The sequence below is a fragment of the Gigantopelta aegis genome, chromosome 9 (genome assembly GCF_016097555.1).
Source record: "Gigantopelta aegis isolate Gae_Host chromosome 9, Gae_host_genome, whole genome shotgun sequence".
Lineage (NCBI taxonomy): Eukaryota > Metazoa > Mollusca > Gastropoda > Neomphalida > Peltospiridae > Gigantopelta > Gigantopelta aegis.
This window is the reverse complement of record NC_054707.1, coordinates 79,195,881-79,217,228: the sequence shown is the minus strand read 5'-3', so window position 1 is coordinate 79,217,228 and position 21,348 is coordinate 79,195,881. Positions and strand designations below refer to the sequence as shown.

Genomic DNA, 21,348 nt, shown 5'->3' with positions numbered 1-21,348 from the left:
TGGTTTCACTGGATGATCATTTGAAATGAAGGTGGTATTTTGACTGTATGTATTGTACTGTTTTATGCTGTTACACTAGTAAAAATTAATAAATGTTGTGGTATTAGCCTGGCAGATTGATGAGACATTTTTAGTTTCTGTACCCTTGTATTTTTAGTTTTAATTTAAAAAAAATAAAAAATTAATGACCTAAATTTAGTTTTTATAGGTACAGAAAAGTTTACGTGTGCTCTGATATTGATGATATAAATATAATATAAACCTGCTTAAAAATGCATATATTTGCTAGCCTATAAGGCCAAACAGAAAAATAGGTGTGTTTCCGGTCGACCGACTGTCCCTAGTTTTAGCCCCCCGACTCTAAATTCTTTTTCTCTTAAACTGAAAAAAAAAAGAAGAAAAAAAAAAAAAAAAAAAAAAAAAGAGAAGTAAAAATAAAAGAGGACAACATCACCAAACAAGAGTATTTCCTTCCTTGCACATTGTTTACGTACTATTATACAATACATTTTGCACTCTTTTGTAATAGAGTTCCTTCCCCTGATTAGCTACCACCGAACAGCTTGGTCGGTCACAGAAGTAACCGAATGTACGAACATAGCCTTGGTACAGGTTATTTCGATATTTTAAACATCTGTTTATGCCACAAATCCATATATATTATTTATAGATCATGTTATATAAGTACACAAAAAAAAAACCCCTACCTACCTACCCTAATTTTTTGGGGGATGCAATCGAAAACACACCTATTTTTTTGTTTGGCCTAATGTTAAATAAGACCTGATTAATCTGTTTTGTGGTTTGATGATGTTTTTTGTGTTACAATAGATTACACAAGCAAACGAAGAACAGATGTGCGTTTTCCGAACTGGCATGTCAGAATTCTCCTTCAAAGAAGCAGAAGGTGTCCAGTAGACTTGCACATGAACAACAGCAGAATGGTAATACATATGTATGATTTCAGGCATTGAAATAAACAATGTGTCAGGTAACCAGGAGCCAATTTCACAAAACATCGTAAGAACCAAGACACACCGAAGTGACCATTTTCAACTTACTTTTGGTGCCTAGTTTTCATATCCATTTTTCTGAATCTGTTAATAACAATTAAGAGATTTTGTTTTCTTGCAATCTAATTAAAATTAGCTCCACTGGTTAATTACTATTACATGTGGATCTAACAGCAGCCCGTTGGAGCTCATGTCCAGTTGACCGTTCATTCGACCAATCAAAACCTTACTTGTAAAATCATGCCAGTGATTTGAAAAGAATTTAAAAACATTCAGGATTATGCTGAGGGTTAACGAAATGATTACGAAGTATGCCGGAAACTAATTTCAATATAAAAATTTATATAAAATTCGTTTCAAGACGGAAAAAACCCTGTGATGGTATAGCCGTAAAATCTGTTTATACTAGTATACAATCCAGAGTTTATTACTGCATTTTCCCCCCTGTTTTTTTCAATGTTGAAATAGACCTGTTCTGGGCCCCATTCCTCAAAGCGATCTTAGCGCTAAGATCATCTTAAGTGCATAAGATAGCTGTGCAATTAAAGTGATCTTAGGTCTACGATCGATCGCTTAGTGGAACCGGGGCCCTGGTGTGACTGTTTAAAATAATATATCCTAAAGTCCAAACCACATTGGTAACAACTACAATAAATTACTCTTCTACCTTTATTTACCATTAGATTTCCCCCACATTTTGTCCAGACAGAAATCTTGAGAAAACCATTACACTGACACAGGCTCCACGTACTAGATTTTATCGCAGTAGGCAAAAAGCATGTAATTTTGTGCCTGCTTCCATTTTTGCCTTTTTATGGAATACTGTCTATGAGGGGTGAAAGGATATGATGTAATCTAACAACGTCATAACGTATTATGATGTAAAACAATCGTGATGATGTCATATTAATTATGTCACATACTTCAGAGGCATCCACCCCACTTGAAGAGTATTCCATAAAAAAATTAAAATGGCAGACGGCAAAACATTGTATGTTTTTTGTCCTTGGAGATATTAGCGAAGTCGAGATAGGTGACATGATTATCATCTGCTATGTGGAATTTGTATTGTAATGTCTTTTTCACGATTTTTGTCTGGACAAAATCTGGGTAAAATATATCGGTAATTAAAGGTAGGACAATAATAATTCATCGTAGTTGTTAAAAATGTGGTTCAGACATTAAATGGAATGCCATTTTGACCTGTGCACTTAGATCACGTTTGTTACAGAACTTGGATTATTGAACAATATTGCAGTATTTGATGACTTAGATTAAAATCAATTTCTATTTTGTTACAATGCTTCACTGATCATTTGTTTTGTGGTAATTTCAGGAATCAGCTTTGAAAGCGACAGAGCTGCTCTGAAGAGCATTGTATCTGATGAGGGTATTAAGACACCACAGCAAGCGGGTCGAATAATGCTCGCACAAACATGCTTTACTTCCCTGCAGCAGGTAGGCCTATCCCTCAGGGCTCGAAATAGGATGTAACATATGGCCTGCTGTTTGTTATATTTTTAAATAGCAGGCCAAAGAAATATGGCCTGTTAAGACGAAATGTGGCCTGCAGGAAATGAGACGACATAGGGCGAGTGGAACGTTTGGGAATAGTGTGTGGAAAATCAGGACCTGTGACATGTATTTTAGACCATTGTAAACTTAAAATATAACTTTAGAGAATCACAAGCTCAGTTTCAGCTGAACAGAAGATGAGATGATCGTACATACATTTGTCTCTTGAAAAATGACCTGCGATTTGTTTTTAATTTTAGCTGATAATTTTTTATTTGACTGCTGGGTCTAAAACATGAACTGGCTTTTGATTTTTGCAGGCCATATTTCTTTTTAACCTTTGTCCTTCAAGCTATAAATATTACAAATGTGTTGTTTATGTTGCAGGGTTAGTTCTTAACGGTCGCCCGATCTCCCCTGGCAACTGAAAATACTGACAGACAAGTCAAGCCCCCTGTCCCAGGTTTCCTGCCTGGCGACAAAAATATTTATTGACAGTCACAGTGGAATGACTGAACGTTCAGATTTATATTCATCGTTCAGATTTATATTCATCGCAGTGATGTGCAGTGAACCATGGAATCAGTTCTGTTTTGGTTATCGAAGAAAAAACAAAAACTGTAACCATGGGGAAAAAAACAACAACAACATACTTTCAGTTTTCCAAATTTGTCATTTTTATCCCAGCTCATCCGAAATGGGGAAAAAAATCCTATTTGTTTCAATACCAAAATCCACTTCTGGCAAACACGTGCAGAAAGTCTCATATTTTTGTGTTTTGTGATGTTGATCTGCGAATTCGGTACACATTTTGAATGTCGCACAATGTTGTTTGTAATGCAAAGTTGTTGCCATTTTACTTGGCGAAAATGCAGCAGAGTTTGGAAAAGCCAGTTTGTCAATGAACATAATGCCTATTTTACCGCATCAACGTGATGTTTTCATATGCGCGTATGTCTTCTGCAAAAGTCGTCCATGTTTATTATTTGTACCCATAAGTTATTTCCATTGGTTTGTTAATATCTACTGTTTTCGTTAATTTCTGAGACAAAAATTTGAATTTTTTTCTTTGTATCAAAAGGAGAATTAAGATAAATTATTTGTTAAAGATAATCTGGATTACAAACAAATACAATTACCATGATGTCAGCCGTTCTTATCGAATTCTGTGACATTACCAGAGGACTTTGATATTGACCCATTTAAAGCAACTCGGCCATTTGATTCTTACTTGCACTTAGGCCGAGGTGTGTTTTGAACTACATTATTTAATTTTTTTTCGCTACTTTTTTGTTAAAACTATGCTGATAAATAGTTTATTTCATATATGAAAAAAAAAAAAATCACAAAATTTGAGGGAAAGAATCTTGGGCTAGTGATAATATCTTTAGGCTAATGTATTTTTATATTTACTAACCCGGCTGACTAGTATTTTTGATTTTTTAAATAGACCTACAAGCTTGGAACATGATGAATTTCATCGGCAGTCACAGTGGAATGACTAGATGTTAAGATACAATGTGTAATATGAAAATAATGTTATATTGACAGTCCAGGTAGACGGCAATCTGATTAAAATTAGCTCTGCTGGGTCTACCCTGGTAGATCTAACAGCATTGCGTGGACTCCCATGTCCAGGTAACATTTCATCTATAAATAACAATTCAAATATCGACCAATTACACTTTGCTGTTTATAGCGTTATTCGGGAGCATACAAATTCTAAAAATATCCAACGTGCTGCTGTTAGATCCACATGTAATAGTGGAGCTAATTTTAATTAGATTGGGTAGACGAAAGGATTGTAATCTGCATGGATAACTATGTTTTAAGTGAATGATATTTTATTGAGGGGTAGGACGTACGTAGCTCGGTGGCAAAGCGCACACCTAATGCGCAATCGGTCTAGGGTCGATTCCCGTCAGTGGGCCCATTAGGCTATTTCTCGTTCCAGCCAGTGCACCACAACTGGTAGATCAAAGGCCGTGGTATGTGCTATCCTGTCTGGGATGGTGCATATAAAATATCCCTTGCTACTAATTGAAAAATGTAGTGGGTTTCTCCTCTGTGATTGTCAAATTGACCATATGTTTGACATCCAATAGCCAGTGATTCATAAATCAATGTGCTCTAGTGGTGTCGTTAAACAAAACAAACTTTTTTTTATTTTAGGCGTGGACTAAACATTGCACTACTAAATATTCCCAGATCTACTGTTTGGGATGCAGCTGAATTAACAAATTTAACAGAAATATGCATATCCAGATAGCTATTTCAGATATGTTATATTTTTTCTAAACATAAATTTCCATAATTAAACTTAGATGATCTTACAAGTAATTATATAATATTTTAAATTATAATAAAAGGAAGAAAAATGAAGACTATATTAAATGCAGTATTCAATTTAAAAAACCCCAACATTTTTAGTTTAGTTTTGTTTTGATTTCTTCATTTGAATTTGTTCATTTCACCCAAAACTGTATCAGATGATGGTTTATCATTCCCGAACAGGGGCGAGACGTAGCCCAGTGGTAAAGCATTCGTTTGATGCGTGATCGGTCTAGGATCAATCCCCATTGGTAGACCCATTGGGCTATTTCTCGTCCCAGCCAATGCTCCACAACTGGTGTAACAAAGGCTGTGGTATGTACTATCCTGTCGGATGGTGCATATAAAAGATCCCTTGCGGTTAATCGAAAAGAGTAGCCCATGAAATGGCAACAGCGGGTTTCCTTTCTCAATATCTGTGTGGTCGTTAACCATATGTCTCACGCCATATAACCATATATAAAATGTGTTGAATGTGTCGTTAAATAAAACATTTCCTTCCTTCCTTCCCGAACAATAATGTATAGTTCATGGTGGGTTTTTTTGTTTCTGCCATGTAATATTGTTTATTTTGTGGTTTCTAAAATTGAAAATTGCATCTAATTTGTCTGGCAATCTCATCTGGATTTGGGGCTGGATCGTGGAGCTATCCAAAGTTTTTTATTTTAGAATGGTATTGATGTATTGACTTTGTTTCTGTTGATGGTTTGTCCACCCTGGGCAAAGCAACTGCAGTATTTGCTTTAAAATGCAATACTATATGCTTGCAATTTCTGTTGCATATGTTGTATTATTAATAATCAGGGGGAAAAAAACATTTTTGTAAATAAACACCATTTATGCATTTTGTATGGCATTTACTAGCTTGTATACTTCATTGTTGATGTAGATTTGATCTGGTTTTCATTATCTTCTCCACACCTTGTGTTCATGTTAACTCTAACAGTAAAAATGTCAAAACTGTATGAAAAATAAGCAAAATGCTGTACCAAAAATTGACCAGGTGTTAATCTACACTAATTGGTTGAGGTAATTGGTCTGTGTATGGCTTATACATGGTGTTAGTCACCTGGTTATCAGATGTATATTGTGTACCAATACCACCAGTATCAACAGATATCCCATTCACTGCTAAGATACCACTTTTTGCTGTGTATATAGGCAGGTCTCAGTTGCTGAGACTATATGCACGTTGGCTGTGTATATAGCCTTGGCTCTGCAGTTGCTTGTTTTCATTGATTTACATGGAGGCAGGATGTAGCCCAGTGGTAAAGCACTTGCTTGATGTGCAGTTCTTTTACGATCGATCCCAGTTAATGGCCTCATTGGACTATTTCTCGTTCCAGTCAATGCTCCACAACTGGTGTATCAAAGGCCATGGTATGTACAGGGATGAGAATTTTCTGCGGATCTGCGAATTTCTGTGGATTTTGGACCCCCAGGGTCGATCCTGTGAAACTTGTAAATTCTTTGAGAAAATTTGAGGGGGGAGGGGGGTAAAATATAGGTATATACCTTGCACTCTGTGGAAATATCAGGTAAAGTTGAGGGCATCGTGCAGCTGCTATTGTAATGTAGCAGCCACCATGTTTATTTCGACGCACTGTGTGTATATGAAAATAAAACAAAACTAGCGTTTGTGTGTATGTGTTTATTACTGTTTACTACGGCCACTGTGATTGGCTAAAATTGAGATGTCTGAGATATTGAGACCAATCAGCGTAGCCCTTACAGTTCTAGGCTGTTATGTGCAAAACAACTGCCATTTTCGACTGTTTTCTGCAGTGGTGATCGGGCGCTTTTATATGTGATTTTTCCGTTCAAAAATGGTGATATATGTGTCTCTTGATGCAGATTTTTGCCTTGCAATTGTAAAAAAACCCCTATAGCTTCAGTGGGGCTTCGCCCACCTGACCCTCTGACCATCAAAACTTGTATGCAAGTACAACTTGGTATGGCGGTGTGTTTGCATAAAATAATTAGATGACTGTGACCTATGTTTGACGTGCCTATCAAGTACCTTACTGGTACTCTTGTTTAGAATAAAATGTGACTTTGTAGTTAACTTACTCCACGTCCAAGTCCATAACTGGGTTTTTTATCATTCTAACATGTGGGGTCAGTGAGTTCTCCCCTCAATAAAAATGTCTTAAGTGCATCAATGAATAAAACATTTAGCTTTCCTGCCAATCTTTTCATGTCAATCTCTGCCATTTTTTTTTCAGGCCCCAAGAAACTCCATCTACTTTCAAGGACAGCCCCGTATGTCGCTGTACGAATCGCTGACACAGCACAAAAACTGGGTGAAGTCTCGTCTAGGTGCACAATCGTCAAACGTTAGTGGGGTGAAACAGGAAGACAGTGGGGTGCATTCCAGTGGGGTGCATACAGAGATGGGCACCTCGGACAGTTCTAAGACATGTACAGACAAACCTCACAACGAGCAGATACAACAGAGTTCCACACAGCTACACAGTGAACAAGGTTCCTCGCTTATGTTTTTTTTTTTTATCAGTCGTAACTACCCAGGATTCTGTAGTTGTGAAGCTTCTTTTAATCCTCACCCAAATGTGGGGGTATTTTCTGATATTAATTATACAGAATATTGGTGACATAATTTTATGCTGTTTCAGGGATGATTATTTTTGGTCCGATGCTAACTTTCCTTCCAGTATCCATGACACATAAATAATCAAATGAGGAGAATCTATTTTTGGTTATCTCACATTAAAATCAGTTCCTTTGCATCACAAGTAGGTCCAGAATATGTAAAGATACTCTCCGCAAATTCTGTTTAATGTTTAATTTTTAAATGGAAAAAAAAATGATTACATTCATATGGGAACGACTTTGGAGGTTGGGGAAGAAATTGACAAAAATATATCTTTAAAAAAATAACAGAAAAACAACATGATTTCCATCTTTTTTTTAATAGTCCTATGTGACTGAAAAATACTTAATTTAAAAAAAGAAGAAGTAAAATTACATAATTAAATACTCTGAAAAGTATTTTTATGCCAATTTATTGACATCAGTCAATGAGATATTCTTTCCCACTCCACCCCACCAGACTTCACTCTGGACCTTAGTAGATTTTTCTGTGTTTCTGTAGCTGGATGTTGTCATACCTGACTTTATTGGTGAAACAGTTTTTAAATTGTGGGGAAAACATTGTCATTCAGTATTTACAATCTCCAAATATATTCTAAAGGGATGCAGATTATGGAATTCATTGAAAAATGTTGTGGTGTGGTGGTTACTTGAGTAAGAATAATGCCCCTTACCCATTTAAAAAAAAATTGTCTAGCATTTATGTGGATTAATAAATTTGGAGATTTTCTTTGAGGGAAAACGCCTGATGTTCAGTATATGTCAAGTGTTTGATTAAATTTACTTTATAGGATGTTCGACTCCCAAATCTACCCAGTCAGTTGTGTTTCGCGAGTCACCCTATGTTAGGGGTCCAATTGTGGAGCCGATGAGACAGTCGATTTATGTCAACGTCGTCCACAGGTCGATTTTAACGCCCACATCAGCATCACAGCGTCGGCCCACCTGCAACAAGGCCAAGAGTACAGAGGTAAGCATGTTTTACCACCTGCCATGAAGAGTAGGATACCTGAGGCATGACAACTTGGAATAGATACAAGTGAATTATTTCCCTTTTTCCAGTGCTCGTAGTCTTTCGCTATACGGAGCGAGACGCAGCCCAGTGGTAAAGTGACAGCTTGATGTGCAGTTGGTTTGGGATCGATCCCCATTGGTGGACCCATTCGGCTGTCTCATGTTCCAGTCAGTGCACCACAACAGCTGTGGTATGTGCTATCTGGTCTGGAATGATGCATATAAAAGATCCCTTGCTACTAATGGAAAAATGTAGCGGGTTTCCTCTCTAAGGCTGCCAGAATTGCCAAAGGTTAGACATCCAATAGCCGATGATTAATAAATCAATGTGCTCTGGTGGAGTCGTCAAACAAAACAAACTAACTTTCATTAACTAGACAGCTGTTTGTGCCACCCAGTCAAAGTGATCGTCAGTGCTTGTTCTCCTCAGTTGGTGGGATCTAGCTTTGTCGTTCAGTGTTCAAGATTTAACATTTTACATTTCAAAATCTGGTATCCTACCTGATAAAAAAAACATCGTAACAAACTTGGATGACACTGTTCTCGTCCCCTGTCTATTGCTACGCTGAAATCAAAATTGTTGAATTCATTAAATTCGCAATCAAACGGAATCAGCAAAAATATTTGCTGCATCTATTTTTTGCGTAATACTGATGTAAATTAATATTTAGCAGTAATCTGTAAGTGTTTCTGACATTATAAATGACAAACTTACCGATACCTGTATCAATTTTCTACAGACGTGGAATCAATATTGCAAATAAAATTTGAAGGGAGGAAACATGCAACAAAAACAACAGCGACCTAGGTCTCACTACACAGATGTCATCTGCCATTGAAACCCATTAAATTGCCCAACTTCAAATGAAGATTGCCAATAGAAGGGGTTCTCGTTGGCACTAACAACATACACCATTGCAAACATAGCATTTATTTTTACTCCAGTATTGAGAACATTTCCATCTCAGTATTTTGATATATGACCGCATCTGGCTGTAGTACCGGTCCTAACAGGTGGTTCATTAACCAATTCAATCCGGCTGTCTCTTGCACTATACACCCATGTTCCAAAAGATCAATGCACCATATTATAAAATAACATGGGCAAAATACAGCCAGAAGGCTTACCATTAAACATACATATTGTTTTAATTCATCACCAGTTCCTAGAAGTGAATATGTGGACCATAACGTGTCACAATTAGGAACAATAGTGGACCATCATCAATGAACTCTCATCTGGAAGTGAACTGTATAGTGAGACCCCAGCAGTTCCCAGTCTATTGCTACACCGCTACTGCTTAGATTGGGTACAAGTTGGGGGAGATATTGTTACGGCATAGCATTAGACTGGGTACGAGCTCGAAAATAGTTACTTAACTTCACCAGTAAATGATGCAGGATTGAAAAAACAACATTATATGGTATCCCAGTTGGATACTGGGTCATTCTGTGTCAAATCTCCCCCAAAAATTTTAAACCTGACCATCTCAGATTTTGAAACTTGGTATACTTGTTGATTTGCAATTTTTGAATGTGTATTGCTGCTAAACAAAGAATATTACACCTCTGAAACTTTTATATGTTTTAGTTAACATGTGGGAGATTAAATTTCAAGAAAGGTCATCTTACGGTCACGTGATCCACGTGGTCATAACAAAGGTCAAAAGGTTGGTGTACCCCAACATTCTCCATTCTGAAAAATAATGGCAGATTTGGAATCCTTGTCAAATTACCTTTCCAACAATACCAATTTTATGAAGATTGGCTCAGTAGTTACTGAGATATGAGTGTTCAAAGGTTGGCGGCCACGCTCATTTTGGCCGAAAATCTCAAAATTTGGGGGGCCATATCTCCCACACCACTGAATTTAGTGCTGTGGGATCCCAATCAACAAGTATACCAAGTTTCATAAAAATCTGAGACAGTCGGGTTTAACCCATTGGGTGATTTGACACAGAATGACCCTACTGGGTTCTTGAAGTCTGGTATCCAAATGTAAATGCTGGTATCCCCCGAGATATCGGGATACCGTTAATCTCTAACACTGTTGTTAGAGCACTTGTCTGAGGTACTCGGGTTATAGGATCGAACTTTCTCCGAGGACCATTTGGTTTTATTTTCTATTTTCCAAGGCCATGGCAGGGAACATTTTGTTCAGTATCGCGTCGCAATTTGATATGCAAATTTCAGAAATCACAACACAATTTTGCAACATTAAACAGCAGTTGCTGATCAATTTTCAATGGACTAGAACTATTGCCGATCAATGTGTTCTAGTGGAGATCAATGTGTTCTAGTGGAGTCGTTAAACAAAACAAACTTTAACTTTTGGTGTGTACTTCCTGATTTGTCTTTGTTTTGATATTCTTTGATGGAAATTTCATGCCCTTACTTTTCAAGACCCTGCAAAGTTTGCCATGAACTTTTGCCCACAGTTATTTTTAACTGTTTGTGATCACCTTGACCAATAGACAAAAGTTCAAGTGGCGATATGAAAGTTGTTGTGGATTGCAGTCTTCGCTAGAAAAGGCATGATCACTTACGTTACTCTCCACATTCACCTAGAATGTGGGTTTTTTTAGTAGAGTGACAAATTGATAGCCTTGCACCAAGTTTTTAATGCATTTTATTTGAAACTTCATGTGATTGCTTGCCTAGCACCAATTCAGGAGGGTGATTTTCAGCTCGCCTTGGTTTTCTTCATGGCGAAGACTGGGATTGTGTGGTTGGTCTGTTCATCATTTTCATTCATTCATGGACATTTTGGTTTTGAGTTGTATTTAGTCCTATTTAAAGGTGTCTGGTAGTTTTGTTTCCTATTTGTACCTGAAGTTTAATCATATTTCATTGCTATAAAAAGTAATCCAAGGCTAATTTGGGTTTTTTGCTTCATAGTGGTATTAAATAAAACATTTATAGCTCATTTTTTTTATCTTTTCAGGCTCGGAGGGTACTCAACCCTAACTTCAAACACATGACCCCTAACAACATATACACCAAAGAAGAATCTACATCAGTGAAGGTAGATTTTTGTCTGGTTGTAATTATTTCTTTGCCCTGGGGTTTTTTGGTGTGATTTTCTGAAATTTGCCAGTGCTTTATGTTGTATTAAAGTCAAGCCAATAAACTTGCCCAAAATATATGTGCCAAAAATAATCATGCCCGAATTAAGTATAAAAATACTGACCTCTAAACATTTCGCCCTAAAATCACTTGAAATGCATTTCTGAATATCCACAACTTTTCAGCAGAAGTTAATAAAATTACTGTTCACATAAAAAGACCTGTCTGGGTTCAGAACAGGCAAAGAACCCTTGTTGTGCCCAAATTAGTGAGATCTAAAAGCATTGTTTGCTTAACGTTAAACTTTTTGTTTTTACAGATATCCATTAATAGAATGGTGAATGCTGTGAGGCTCTACCGAGCAACATTCACCATTCGACCTGAGCAGGATAAAGCTGATATCTTAGGCAGTAACAGGTTATTTTATTTATTCTGCAATCCTACAGGAATAGTAGGAAAATCATATTTATTCTATTTTTTGTTTGCAAATAGAGTATCGTCAACCTAGCAAGGCTTTAGCAGTTTGAAGTCATACAAAATAAATGATGTCATTCTTTGTAAGCTGCTAGCTATATTCTGTCACATTCAAGTGTTTCTAAACTCTTTAATTCATCTAAGAATTGACCGCAATTATTTTTTGGTTCATGCAAGTATGAACCGAAAAAACAATGTGCACACTGTATACAAAAGTGTGCACATTGGTTTTTTGGTTCATACTTGCATGAACCAAAAAATAATTGCTGGCAAGTCTTATAATTAAATTTATATGCATACTTTAACAATTCATAACTGAATTTATGTTGTTTAGCTTTAAATAAATACTTCCTGTAGTATTGTTTGTGTAAACTTCATTGATACTTAAGAATGCAAATGTTCATTCACTATTATTTGAATCAGGTGATTTTGTAAATGACGTCATTTGGTAAATGACGTAATTTTGATAATCGATGCCATTTCCTCCAGCTGCTGTACATTTTTACGGATCATTTAGTTAAATTGGAAGGAATTGTCCTATTCGTGTTTAATTTATATTTTATGAAAGTGAATGAAGGGAACGTGTGTAACATTTATGCTGTCGGTGGAACAGTTTAATTTTCGCCAACAGCTGTAAGTTACAGGCATGAAGTTTCCTCCATGATTTCTTTGGTCACCGACGGAGTCTCATTTCATGATTAGCGAAGGTTTTTTTGTTTTGTTTTAAATCAATGTGTATAGATCTACATGTCTACTCTGCTATAGCATTTTCCATTAATTTATTGTATACATTTTAAAAAATTGCTTTTGTATCTTTCATGTGTGTTTTCTTCAAAATATCTAACTATGGTTGCCTGAATAATCCGGCTTGTTGCACAATTTTCAGTTCATCGAGATATGAACGAAAAAAAGTAAGCACCTCTGGACCAATCAGATTGCCGTAAAGTGTATAGACACAAAGAAAATTTAATTATAAATAAATATACAAGTTTTGTATAGTTATCACAAAACTAAAAAAAAATTGTATTTCCTGTATTAAAACAAAATATGATTTGAAGAGTATGTTTAATGAAAATCTAGTCTGAAAAACTCGAGTCGAGTCGGACTTATATAGAGATTTATCTAGTCGTCATATCTTGCCAGTTTATACAGTGATTGCAGGATAGCAGTACTCTCAGAATGCTTCTTTTGTTTTGTTACCCAGAAAATTCGGAAGACATTGCGATGGGCTGATATTTTAGAAAGTCCCTCCACGTTTAAATCACCAAAACAGGAACCAGCTGAGGTAGGACATTTTTTTTATATTGTGTAATAGAAGTACTGGTAGTGAAATTTAAATGATAAAACTGCAAACCTCTTACACTGTCATGCATTACACTGAACTACTCTTCATAATACCTTGTTCATTTTGAGTTCAACCACAGGCCTCTGCAAACAGCGAGAACGATTGTTTCATTCGCACGTTGTTCGTATAAATCTAATTTTGTGTAACCTATTTTTGGTTGCGCATAATCCATTTACATTGATAATGGGTTACTTGAAATTAATTTTGCATAACCCATAAATTAGTTTTGCAAATTTTCAATTCTTGGATGCCTGGAGTCATTCACTTGTTGTTCTGTCCATATCTTATCAGTATTATGAAAGGGGGGATATGATACCAGTTAGTGGGGTTCCTTAGGTCCTAACATAGGGTGAATTCTTTTCATTCTATTTTATCCCTACTTTCACCCGAACCCATTGGAAGGCTTACGGATGCAGAGAGGCCTGGTGGGTGTGACAGGCCACAGGTCAGGATAAGTATTCTTGAAAATGGAAAACGATTAAAGTTAAAATAAAATCTAAACCACCTAAATTTTTATCAACTAAGTGTTATTTACATACTACATTATGAAGGGCAGGATGTAGACCAGTGGTAAAGTGCTAAGTTGATGCACTGGTTGGTTTGGGATCACGAAACACAAATAACGATGATGCAACCTGTAAGTGTAATACCGTAAATGTACTAATTAATGTTTAAATTTGTTAGTGTTAAGATTTTTGGATAAAAGAGTTATTTTTAAAAATATATATTAAATTATAATATTTAAAAATAATTAAAACAAAATATAATATATATATATAATTGGGTTTTTTTTATTAATGTTTTTTTTTTTTTATTGTTATGCCAATAACTAAGGTTGACAAGTATACATGACATTATGTAGTGTTCATATAACTTATTGTAGTACTTTTTAAAAAGTTGTGTTAAATCATGTGCAGTTAAAAAATCTCCTGTTTTTTGACAAAATCTCCTGTTTTTTCAACACACACCTCCTGCTTTCTCTTGACTAAAGGTTGACAAGTCTGTTTAAGACTAAAAATTACCAAATGTTTCACATCCAATAGCAGATGATTAATAAATCAATGTGCTCTAGTGGTGTCGTTAAACAAAACAAACTGTTAACTTTTTTACATACAGTATCATTATCATATCATAAATTGAAAAGCATATACTGTAAATCAGAAAATGTTTGCGAGCATAAAATGTTTGCGAATTTAGCGAAGCCATAAAAAATGCTAACATTTCATAACACTAAATATAAACTAAAGTCAGTAAAGTTTGTTTTATTTAACGACGCCACTAGAGCACATTGATTTTGTATCTTATCATCGGCTATTGGACGTCAAACATATGATCATTTTGACACTGTTTTGAAGAGGAAACCCGCTGTTGCCACATAGGCTACTCTTTTTTTTGACAGGCAGCAAGGGATCTTTTATTTGCGCTTCCCACAGGCAGGATAGCACAAACCATGGCCTTTGTTGAACCAGTTATGGATACTAAAGTCAGATTAAAACAAAAATCAAACAAGTCTTAAAACATATACATATTTAATAACGATTTGAATGAATCAGCTGTGAACCAAGGCAAATAAAGTCACATATCCTATGTACACTACCGTTTGTGGCACAATAATTAAAACTATTATGACTTCCGGTGCAGTGTCGCAGCAAAGCAAAACAAATTTCAGTATTTTGAATACAGTCTTATAGTTTTAGTGTTTGTAACTTTTAGCAATAAAGAAACATAATTGTGGTAAAATTAGTTCTGTTGTAGAAAACAGATCCATGAAAACGAATTGTTACGGGTTTGGTAATAACAGTCATTAACGCTAAAACATTGTTTTCTTTATTTGACAAAGTGAGAACTACCAGAGCAAAGAATACTAGTACGTCTTAGTGGAAAAACAGCTTACGACCCCTGTACGCACAATAGACTACTCCGAAAACACATTTTTATTGGACTGATTATGTGTGGTTGTTTCATCAGCGATTAACTGGTCAAACAACAGGCTATAGATTATGCAATAAATAAAGCAAAAATACTAATTAGTTTAGATGTATAACACTTTAATGTTTTTATTAAAATTAAGTTCGAGATAAGCAGCGTCACTTGGATGTTTGAGGCTAAATTTCAAACCGGAAATAGTGCGCATTGCATAACATCAAAAAGTGTCGAGTGTTCTTCTGACCAGTCAGTCGTGAAAAAACAAAAACTGCCTTAAGTTTTTTTTTAATGTTTGATATGCCGACCTCGCTAAAGTTTTATGTCGCTATTATGTCACTGATATGGATTTCTCAAAATTTTAAGGTCGCTAATATTTTCTGATTTACAGTATATGAATAATAACAAACTATTAGTGTGCGTCTATGACTGTATTTTATAGTAGTAATGGAAGTATATAAATGTGTGGTAACCAATACGTTACCAGGACTGTATTTTTTGGTAACCTCACTCATTGCTTTTTGAACTTCATATTCTCTTATGTTTTATTTTTTAAATTTCTTCTTGACGCCACACAGTGATCATGTGACCACCTCCCACATAGATAACAGGACACCAAGAGAGCCTCCAATCACGTCGTTCAATCTAAACAACATTCCCCCTCCTCAACTTGTTTACCATCCAATCAAACTCTTCACACTACAAATTTAAATGTATGGTTACCAGGACTGTATTTTGTGGTAACCTGTAATTCCTGTATGTGTGTCCGAATGTCTGTACACCATTCACAGATTTCTGTTCTAGAGTATTTGCCACAGGTCTTGACTGTGTCAAACTCTGAGTCTTCTCTGATGTTTATTTGTTTAACGTCATCTTCTCGACCACCTCCCACGTACATAGCAGGACACCAACATGTCGTATACCCTCAAGATAATTCGGAATGTTTTCAAATTATTTTTAAATCACTGGCAGGATTCTGCAAGTAAGGTTTTGATTGGTGGACATGAGCTCCAACTGGCTGGTGTTAGATCCACATGTAATAGTGGAGCTAATTTTAATTAGATTGGACACCAAGAGAGCCTCCAATCACGTCGTTCAATCTAAACAACATCCCCATCCTCAACTTGTTTACCATCCAATCAAAGTTCAAACACGTCACTCTGTGTTTGCAGACAGAATGCGTTACTTTCTAGGGATCAAAATAAGCTGAGAACGGTTGTTCAGGTTACTAGGAGGTTAGCAAATAACAGGAAAGTCGAGAACGGTACTTCGTTCTCTACAAAATGTTATTAAACTTGGAACTACACCACCTACCGTATTTGACCGGGAATAAGCCCAGGGGGCCAAGACAACTCATTTGTAGCTTTGTTGGGGGTGGGCTTATTTCCAGACATGGGGCCAGTTTTGTTAAAAAATTTCCAATGTTCACTAATGAGTAAAAGAACCTGGAAATTATCAATAAATAAAACAACAAAAGCGGTAATAAATTTAATTTCAACTTCCAAAGAATATCGTTTTTTAATTTATTTTACAACGTATGAACACACATAATCCAGCACACAAAGTGAAAGTACATAATCAGATGTCAAGTTCATCCTGGTCCCACCCAACAAACTCGATGTCCTCAGTGTCGTCATCCTCATCGTCGAAATGAACTCCAGATTCGATCTCTTCGTGTGGTGGCACTTCCTCGATTTCCAGTCCAACATCGTCGACCAAGCGAGAACTTAGCAGATAGTTTCTGCTTCCATCCAATGGTAGCGAAATCCCACAGGACTTAAAAGCCCCCCGGATGGTTCCCTCCTCAACAGCTTCCCACGCGACACTTATCCAGTCTATAATGTTCTGTCTTGTCGGTTGTACATAATTTCCTCTGCAGTTCCGCTTTGCCAACTTGAACCACTCGCACCACTGTTGCTTTATTCTCTCTTTGAACACCTTGTTCACGTGAGTATCCATTGGCTGCACAAGTCCCGTGCAGCCTGAAAAATAAATATTGAATACTGTAAACCATTTGTTTATTGCTTCACGCAATTAATGTATCGTCAAAATAATGAGACTGACCAAATAATTGCTAGTTAATTTGATTACATTTCATAACATATTTAATAGTAGATGACTAGGTAAAAACCGCTGTGAATAATTAAATAAATAAACAAATTTGAATATCAAATTACAAAATATCAAATTAAAAAAACATTTTTTACATACCTCCTGGTACTGTTACTATGTCGGTCTCGTACTCGTCAAAACGATCTGTCGATGACTGGCACGTGTGTGGCTTGTATGCGTCCAATATGAGAAGTCGCCGAGTGTCGTCGTCGTTTGGTCCCCAGACATGTCGGATGAAATGGTGTACTTTCACTGTTGTCATCCAACCGTTCTCCGTAGCAGTAATCAATACATTGTCTGGCACTTTCAACGTGGGTAGCACTCGTGGGCCGATAACACCATTTTTCTCCTTGAAGATGATCAAAGCTTTCCGTTTGTCCCCATTTGCACTCGCCGTCAAAGCTACTGTACACCCCTTTTTAGCACCGCCGGTGTGAGAGATTCGCACAGTCTTTGCTCCTTTGACCTCATTTGTGTATTTCGGTACAGTGTCAAATCTAACCATCGTCTGGTCCATATTCGCTATGTTGTAATCGGTGTAGTCCCATTTCTGTCTTAAAGCCCGGATTGCTGAATGAAAACCTGACATTTTCTCCTTGTAATCACTCGGGATTTTCTGTGCGTCGTTTGTCCCCCGTCTGATTCCCACCGAATATCGCTGCTTCCACCTACGTAGCCACCCGTTTGATGCCTGGAACTTCTGTACTCTAATCTGACTGGCAACTTCTCTGGCCTTGCTTTGCAGAAAGTAGTTTGACACGCATCTACCTTCTGCCCGCTCATCCTTGAACCATTCGAAGACGGCTTGATCCATTTCGGTGTTCATTGCTTCCGCTCCACTACCAATATTCTTTCGTTCGCTATCTTTGCCTTTCGAAAACATCAGCAATTTCTCGTAATCTTTGTCCCACAGTCGAACCTGTTTTCTTGAAATGCCATATTCTCTTTCAGCCGCGGACAGATTTCGGCCATTACGTCTAAACCAGCCAACAACATCTAACTTATCTTTTACAGTATACCGTTTGCGTACGAAAGGCATGTTCAGTGTATATTGGTGAAAACAAACTATGTGTATTTTTAAGACCCACTATATAGCATTTCTCAGTAATTACCCCCAAGCGAGCTTGTTTATCAATATTACTCACCTTTTCTATTAATTTTGTTTGATGCATAATATTTTTTCTCAATTCGTTTGATGTGTGATTAGTACTAAATAAACCTAATGATATTATAAAAACACAGATGTGGCTGCATCGTTTGTGTTAAACACTTATTTCTTTTATTTTATTCATTAATGAGTCAGTGCGCCTCAACTGAGAATTCACAACAAAAACAACAGTCAATTAATTAAAATGCTTACCACACCATTCAACCAATCATGAGTTGGTTGTCAATCAAGGCAGTCTTCACGCCCTCTTCCATACCTCACAACAGTCACTTCATGGGACGTCACAAGTAGTATTACAAATCAACCAATCAGAAAGGTTTTTGTTGTAGCTATTTTTACTGTAAGCCAGGAAGGTCGGCTTTCATCAAAGACACAAGTGAAACAGACATACTTTAGGTTTCACGAAATGGTCGCTTTGTTGATCAAAGTACAATAGCCGACTGTGAAATTGTTGACTGCATATGACTGTAGTGTGTTTGTGGCTGGGTGGGGTGGGGGGATGGTACATAGTACTAAAAGTATGCACTTTATTGGTAATATAATCGTATTTATTAAGCTATAAAAAATAAAAACAACACAAACTACAACATTGTTTTAAATCATTTTAATACTTGTTATCTTGGGACCAGTTTGTCACCCAACGATCTTTTGAACTTTCAGTGAATTTTGATAGCAAACATACTACATATTTGGGTATGGGCTTATTCAAGGATATGGGCCTAATTCTTTAGATCTGCAAAAAATGGGAGTGGGCTTATTCACAGGCATGGGCTTATTCCCGGTCAAATACGGTAATCAACTAACTGTGATTTACATACAGTAACAACACAATGAGAACAGTCGTATGAATGAATAACAAAGTATTGGTTAGTGTGTCTGTGAAGGTATTTTTATAATTAAAAAAACACAACACAAAGTTAAAACTTGTTGTTTCGTCTGTATAATACAGACATTTTCAAGAGTATGAGGAGAAACAGAAAACTCACAGATATAAAAAGTGTAGTGTAACAAGTGTGCTTGGCTAAACAAACCTTAAGTATAGTTAACCAGTCAATAAAACGAGGTATGAGCCCATAAGCTAAGATTAAAACAAAAGTCCAGTCAAGCAGAGAGTGGTTTAACTGCCACTCGGATCATATTCATTTAGTCCTTTTGGCCACACAGTTCAAACGATGCATCCAAATAGATTCAGCCAAATGAAGTTTGGCATGGGTCTTGAACAGCAACTCTTTGAAAGAGAGTGCAACTAAGGGAGTGACCTGGGATATTAAAGTGGGGGCCTACATGTGGGACTTTAGCTGTCTTATTATATTTAATATTATGTCTGTGCCCTGCAAGTCTTGTGGTAAAACTGTTGATAGGTTGTCCAACATACTGAATTTCTCATTTATTGCAGGTGATGCAATAAACCACAAAGTTAGATCAATAATTAAGAGTATGTTTGATGTAGAAAGTTTCATCGTCTCGGGTTTTTATTGTAGAAGTAGTCGCCATCATTTCACAGGATTTACCTCTAGGTCTACCACAGGGTTTACATCCCCACCTTTCTGGGCAAGTATCTTTGAATCCGAGTTTATTCATTTCCAAAATGTTACCAATTGTTTCACTTCTTTGAGCAATAATAACTTTGTTCGGGGTTTTCTACAACCTTGGACATTCTGTGGCTTGTTTTAAGGATATTGCCGTCTTGGGCTAGTTGTCATATATATCAGGCTGGCAAGAATCATAGGTACTGACCCACGGGATGATGTCAGAGTTAACACTGTCTCTATGATCATGTCAGAAGTTCATTTCTAGGTCTAATTTTTGCTTTTTTTCAAACATTTTCAAAACAAATTTATGTTTGTAACCACAACTCTGTAAGTAACAGCAAAATTTGAATAAGATATTTCTCAGCCCATTCCACCTTGCTACAAATACGACGTATTCTGAAAGCTCCACTCTAGGAGATAGAGTTGAAAACAAAACGGGGGTGGCAACCAGTAGGTGGGAGGTATCAGTGTGAAGCTGTTTCTTTAGAAAACAAGCCTGTCTGGAAAGAATTACCATCACTAATCACTTTTACATCCAGGAATGGTACCTAGTGTGGGCTCATCTCCATGGTAAATTTGATGTGAGGGTGGTGTGAATTCAGACAAGTGAAGAAAGTTAGAATATCCTCAGAACTAATTGATGACCAAGCCCAAATGTCATTGATGAACCTGTAATATATACTCTTCAAAAGAAGAAACGCAAAACCACATTGTCGTAACATTTGGAGAATTGATTTAATTATTGAATGGTGAGTCCGATAATTACCAAATGTTGCAGGATTGTTCACAATTCACTCTAGTCCATTGTGAGTAAGTGATAGGACACACCACCAAGGTCAAGGTCATCTGGAGTCAATACCGGGTGTGGCCTCCGCGTGTGTTGACAACTGCCTGGCACCGCCTGCCCATTGAAGCAACCAGAGTACGGATGACGTCCCGGGGGATGGTGGCCCACTCGGCCTGCAAGGCTGCTGCCAGCTCGGGCAGGGTCTGGGGCTGTGGTTGTCGCTGTCGGAGGCGTCGATCCAACTCGTCCCATAGATTCTCAATTGGGTTCAAATCCGGTGATATCGATGGCCAAGGAAGGACATTAATGTTGTTGTTCTGTAGGAAAGCCGTTGTGAGACGTGCTGTGTGAGGCCTGGCGTTGTCATGTTGGAACACTGCGTTGGCGTTGGCCATAACTGGAACGATGTGTGGCCGGAGGATCTGGTCAATGTAGCCCTGTGCATTCAGGTTGCCCTG

General features: G+C 36.9%; 2 protein-coding genes across 2 annotated transcripts in view; one reads left to right on the top strand and one right to left on the bottom strand.

Moving 5' to 3' along the window:
* Positions 1–21,348, top strand: part of LOC121381048 — a 103,267-nt gene that overhangs the window by 12,277 nt on the left and 69,642 nt on the right. The window contains exons 5-10 of the mRNA XM_041510130.1: positions 832–944; positions 2,350–2,471; positions 7,085–7,343; positions 8,261–8,439; positions 11,428–11,508; positions 13,228–13,308. Of these exons, the coding sequence (XP_041366064.1) occupies positions 832–944; positions 2,350–2,471; positions 7,085–7,343; positions 8,261–8,439; positions 11,428–11,508; positions 13,228–13,308 (835 nt within the window). The remainder of the gene's footprint in view (positions 1–831; positions 945–2,349; positions 2,472–7,084; positions 7,344–8,260; positions 8,440–11,427; positions 11,509–13,227; positions 13,309–21,348) is intronic.
* Positions 16,306–20,082, bottom strand: LOC121381049 (tigger transposable element-derived protein 6-like). The gene is made up of 2 exons (XM_041510131.1): positions 17,503–20,082; positions 16,306–17,273 (listed from the first exon to the last, which is right to left on the bottom strand). Exons 1-2 carry the CDS (start codon positions 18,440–18,442, stop codon positions 16,870–16,872), a joined length of 1,344 nt encoding a protein of 447 aa, XP_041366065.1. The 5' UTR covers positions 18,443–20,082; the 3' UTR covers positions 16,306–16,869.